Source organism: Piliocolobus tephrosceles, chromosome 16 (genome assembly GCF_002776525.5).
Source record: "Piliocolobus tephrosceles isolate RC106 chromosome 16, ASM277652v3, whole genome shotgun sequence".
Taxonomy (NCBI): Eukaryota; Metazoa; Chordata; class Mammalia; order Primates; family Cercopithecidae; genus Piliocolobus; species Piliocolobus tephrosceles.
In genome coordinates this window covers 49,955,544-49,961,187 of record NC_045449.1, presented here as the reverse complement: position 1 = coordinate 49,961,187, position 5,644 = coordinate 49,955,544, and the positions used below count along the sequence as shown (strand labels likewise).

The window sequence follows — 5,644 nt, the reverse complement described above, 5'->3', positions numbered from 1 at the left end:
AGCTCTGCTGTGAACACACCGGTTCCTTATTACCTCCTTTCCTACAGATGAGGGCTCTCTTTTCAAACATGTGTCCCATGAGCAAGCCTCATCCTTAGAAATTCTGTATTTCCATTCTACCTTTTGTCCAAACTCCCTGCCTTCCAAATGAATTCATTGACAATCTCCTAATAAATTGACAAATTGCCCTCCAACATCCCCCCACCTCTTTGACTTCAGGAAATTTATTCATCGAGCCATCTGATGGAGGCAGATGGAAGACTGCCTCCATCATTTGTAGGGCCACAGATCTTAATGCCTCCGACCTTGAAGTCCAGTGGAGTCTCTCTCTTAAAGTCTTTCGTAAACATTTTTGCACCTTGTTATTTCCATGTACCAAAATAAACCTCTATTCTATTGGCACTGAAAACTGAATATGACTGTTATTCTCTTTTTAAAAAGGGTTTTATATTTGGGTTCTGGGTGATTACATATAATTACTCCTGTAGGGCAGACAGCACAGATTAGTCAAACTTCCAACAGAGGTCAACTGACATTGATCACTGCCTAGTTTTTTTCTAGAAAAGTCTTTTCAGGTTTAGTCAAATCAGTTAGTCATTTTGTAGTCTTTAGACAAAAAGAGTGAAGCTGAAGTCATGAAATATCCATGAATGTAACAACAAGGGAAACGTTTTGGAAAGATTGAACACAATTCATTCTCTTTTAAAAAATAATTTCAACTTTTATTTTAAAATCAAAGGATATATATTCATATTTGTTACATGTTGTGTGATGCTGAGGTTTGGGGTACAAATGATTCTGTCACTAGGTAGTGAGCAATGGGCCATTTTTAGCCCTTCCTCTCTCCCTCTCTCCCCTCTTTTGGAGTCCCCAATTGTTCTCATCTTTGTGTCCATGTGTACCCAATGTTTAGCTTCCATTTGCAAGTGAGAACGTGTAATATTGGTTTTCTGTTCCTGGAATAATTTGCTTAAGATAATATCCTCCAGCCACATCCATGTTGCTGCAAAGGACATAATTTCATTCTTTTTTATGGCTGTGTAGTATTCCATGGTGTGAAGATGTCACATGTTCTTTATCCAATACACTATTGATGGGCACCTAGACTGATTCCATGTCTTTACTATTGTGAAGAGAGCTGTGATCTTTTAAAAGACCATCTTTCAATTTCTTCTTCTTCTCCTTCTCCTTCTTCTTCTTGCCAGTAAAAGCAACTAATAGGTGGTTTAGCATAGTCCATGTATTTTTTACTGAGTCATGTGCAATGAAGCCTCAACACAAACACAGTGGATGTGCTTCATTCTGACTGGCAGAGTTTCAGTGGGGAGTTCATGCTGCCACATAGAGGGGACCACCTTCAGGGCCAGGCAGGTGATGGAAATGAAGGAAGCACGCCTGGTGAAAACTCATAGGTATGCTGGAGACTGATTTTTGTTTCTTTTTGTCCAAAGTCATGCCCAGTTTTTAGGATGAAACTATAAAGACTTGCATTTCTCCCCAACGATGGATGCCTTTAGTGGGTCATCTCATCTCCAGAACTCCCTGTAGGTTCGTCTAAGACTTCCACTGAGATTGCCCTACAGTTTCATTTATCTCAGTGTCAATACTGATCTTTCTCTCCATTTCCTTTCCCTTCCTTTCCCTTCCCTTCCCTTCCTTTTCTCTTTCCTTCCATTTCCCTTTCCCTTTCCCTCCCTTTCCCCTTGCCTCCCCTCTCCTCCCCTCCCCTCTCCTCCTTTTCCCTTCCCTTCCCTCCCCTCCTCTCCCCAGTGTTAATCCCAAGAACCCAAGAACATGCTTCAGTAAACCTACTGCATGTTGCTCTCTATCTCAGTGTCTGCTTCCTGAGGAACCCAGCCTGTCCCCCAGGACAATGTGAAATTCATGATAGCTAATTTGAGAGCTCAGATGACTGACTGAAATGTACTTTTAATATTTTAGTTCATGAAAGAAATAAGAATGTAAACAAAAGAGCAGAAAATATATTTAACAGAATCTGTAGAAAAAATTATGAATTTTTATAAATCATATTTATTATTTTCTAAGGATTTTTATATCATTTATATACAAATATATGCTCTTTAAACATTTAGATGATACAAAAGAATGTGAGCAAAAGTAAGTTTCCCATCATGGTCTTTGCCGATCCCATTCAATACCTAATGTTACAAATTGAGATACATCCTCATTAAATGCATGTGTAACACATGTATGTATGTATTCGAAAACCTGGCTTTGGTTGCACATCACTTGTTCTGACATTTATTCAAACATTATTTTATATCCTTCAGGAAATGTTAACACTTTTCTTCATATAGGCTTGGCAGATTTATTTACATATTTTTCTATTTACTCTTGAAGATTGTGAGCACATTTTTCTTTTTTTTTTTTTTTATTATACTTTAAGTTCTAGGGTACATGTGCACAATGTGCAGGGTGGTTACATACGTATACATGTGCCGTGTTGGTGTGCTGTACCCATTAACTCATCATTTACATAAGGTATTTCTCCAAATACTATTCCTCCCCCATATACACACGCCACGATAGGCCCCGGTGTGTGATTTCTCTCCATTAAATTTTAGAGAGAATTATTGCTAGTGTATAAAAAGTCTACAAGTTAGTATACATTCATATTTTATCTGATCTCATGATTAATACTAATACTCAGCTGACTCTCCAGGATTTTGTAGGTGTGCAATCATGGTGGCCAAGTGCCTCCAGCTTCAGGTCTTTCCCTGGGGTTCGTCCTGAGCTGCCCACAGTGGGGTCCCTACCATTAAGACAAACATTCTTGGGATTTTCTACCTTTCCTGTCTTACTTTCACCATTTCCTCACTTGTGCTTCCTGGGATCATCCCCCAGATAAATTATGTGCACTCAAGTCTTTTTCTCAAGGTTTGCATTGGGCAGAATTTAAGCTAAGACAACAGATGATCAGCAAATATTTTTGGCTGGCTGATATCAAACTGGAAATAATAGTTATATCAATCAATAAGGGTAAAATGAGGAAGTCAGGAGGTAAAGGAGAATCAGTCCTACCATTTGGTGTTTACCTCCTTCCTGTCTTTTTACTGCGTGAATATAGGCATGCATATTAAACATTGTATTCCTGATTATCTATAAACAAGTCTCATTCTACAAATCGACTGTTAACTTCCACAACTTTCCACATAGATTATTTATCAGGTGACATGTTACCTACCATGTAAATGAGTTTAGTCTTCCTGAAATGAAACTATGATCTCTTTGTTTGGAATGTTTTCCTCTCTTTTATCCAGAAGTCAAAAGATATGTACATTTTTAACTGACCTTATATGACTCTGTGTCATCAAAAAGCCTTCATTCACTCAACAAATATTTACCACCAGTGTTCTCTGTGCTGAGTATCATGGTAACAAGAATAAATGCCATAGCACATGCCTTCAGGGTATTTGCATTGCATATGGTAGAATGACAGGAGTAAATGACTATGATACAGTAGAATGTATCAAATTATGAGCACAAGGCAGGAAATTATGATACAGTAGAATGTATCAAATTATGAGCACAAGGCAGGAAATTATGATACATGAATGGGTTAGCTTATCAAGAAAGATATTATTGAGGAGGAAATATTTTAACTGGGTCTTGACACATGAGTAGGAGTGTGCAGGGTGGATAAAAAAGATGAAATGTTCCAAAGATAAAACAGTTTCAGCAAGCTTAGCAAATTTTATTCTTTACTGCTGTCTTGGCTACACTAAGACATATTAGGCTTTCTCTTTAATCTTGGACAAGTTCTCTGTTTGTTTGCTTTAACTTTTTAATGCTTCTTTTGACTATTCCCCTAAAAGACTAATAAGAATATAAACTAGTTCATAAGGTCATATTAAAGCGTGAAAATGAAACAAATATAAGATATTTGATACAATGCCTCCTACATAATCAATACTTCACAAGTAATATACATATCCTGAGGGTGTATGGAACTTATCCACATACTATACATTTTTAATTTTAGTTATTTAACGAAAATAATTGTAATTCTTTTCATTTCTGCCAAACTCTGTTTCCTATCCAAGTGTCTTATGCAAGTACCTGCAAGAAAAAGGTGAGGGTTTGTCTGTTCTACACCCAGAGTACCTGGTAGAACATCTTGGATGCATGTTATTGAAGGCTTAATAATTCTAAATATTCTTTATATATAACAAATGCTTTTGTAAATGAAAAATCCATCATGCAATTTTGATGATCACAGATTAATCAGGCTGGGCACGGTGGCTCACACCTGCAATCCCAACACTTTGTGAAGTCAAGGCGGGTGGATCACGAGGTCAAAAGATCCAGACCATCTTGGCCAACATGGTGAAACCCTGTCTCTACTAAGAGTACAAAAGTCAGCTGGGTGTGGTGGTGCATACCTGTAATCCCAGCTACTCGGAAGGCTGAAGCAGAAGATTCGCTTGAACCCAGGAGGTGGAGGTTGCAGTGAGCTGAGATCATGCCACTGTACTCCGGAGCAAAACTCTGTCAAAAAAAAAAAAAAAAAAAAAGATAAACTTCCTACTCTTAATGCCTATACTGTGAGACATACAGCAAAATGTGTTTTTACCCTTTAAAGGCAGTGAGTCATGGGTAAGTACTTTCGCCGGAGGCTGTGGAATAAGATCTGACAAAGAGTTTAGAACTTGTTGGGATCTGACCATCTACCCCACCATCCAAGATGCACACACGGGATCAGAGTCATCCTTATTACAGATGGGACTTCCTTCCCCAGATGAGTCCTACCTTCTAATCCCTTTCCAACATTTCACCTGACCAGGACATTCTTGGACAACAAAAGATACATTCACAGTATAAAAATCATCCCCCATGATTTGCAGACAGCAATCGACAGGTAGAAGGGAGAGTCACAATTAAAAACAAAATGTCAGAGAGTCCTGTGACCAGTAAAAGACGCTTTGTAAAAGATACAGCATAGACCAGGGACAAAGGTGACCCCCCACTAAGGAAGAAATATGAGAAGCATTTCCAAAGGAAATGCAGGAGCACAGCAGGAAAAGGAAATGGGTTATTTTCTCAGTTTTGGAGTATTTAACTAGACACACACAATTATATAATTACATGATGCATTTTTCCAGCAGTTAAATAATAACAAGGAAATAATGACGTGGTGGCAATGGGCCTTCAGGAGGGTATAAAGGGGATATGGACCCAGGAGACTTCCAAACACAAGAACTTCACTGTCCTGGAAACCCAAGTAGATCCTTCACCCTCTGACACCATGGTCAACTCCTGTTGTGGCTCCGTGTGCTCTGACCAGGGCTGCGGCCAAGACCTCTGCCAGGAGTCCTGCTGCAGCCCCAGCTGCTGTCAGACCACCTGCTGCAGGACCACGTGCTGTCGCCCCAGCTGCTGTGTGTCCAGCTGCTGCAGGCCCCAGTGCTGCCAGTCTGTGTGCTGCCAGCCCACCTGCTGCCGCCCCAGCTGCTGCATCTCCAGCTGCTGCCGTCCCTCTTGCTGTGAATCCAGCTGCTGCCGCCCCTGCTGCTGCCTGCGTCCAGTCTGTGGCCGAGTCTCCTGCCACACCACTTGCTATCGCCCAACCTGTGTCATCTCTACCTGCCCCCGCCCCTTGTGCTGCGCCTCCTCTTGCTGCTGA

The 5,644-nt window shown here is 40.2% G+C and overlaps 1 protein-coding gene across 1 annotated transcript; it reads left to right on the top strand.

Annotated features, from left to right (window-relative positions):
- Positions 1-5,266: 5,266 nt before the first annotated feature.
- On the top strand, positions 5,267-5,644 carry LOC116418401 (keratin-associated protein 4-8-like). The gene has a single exon (XM_031934335.1). The coding sequence runs from the start codon at positions 5,267-5,269 to the stop codon at positions 5,642-5,644; it is 378 nt and encodes a 125-aa protein (XP_031790195.1).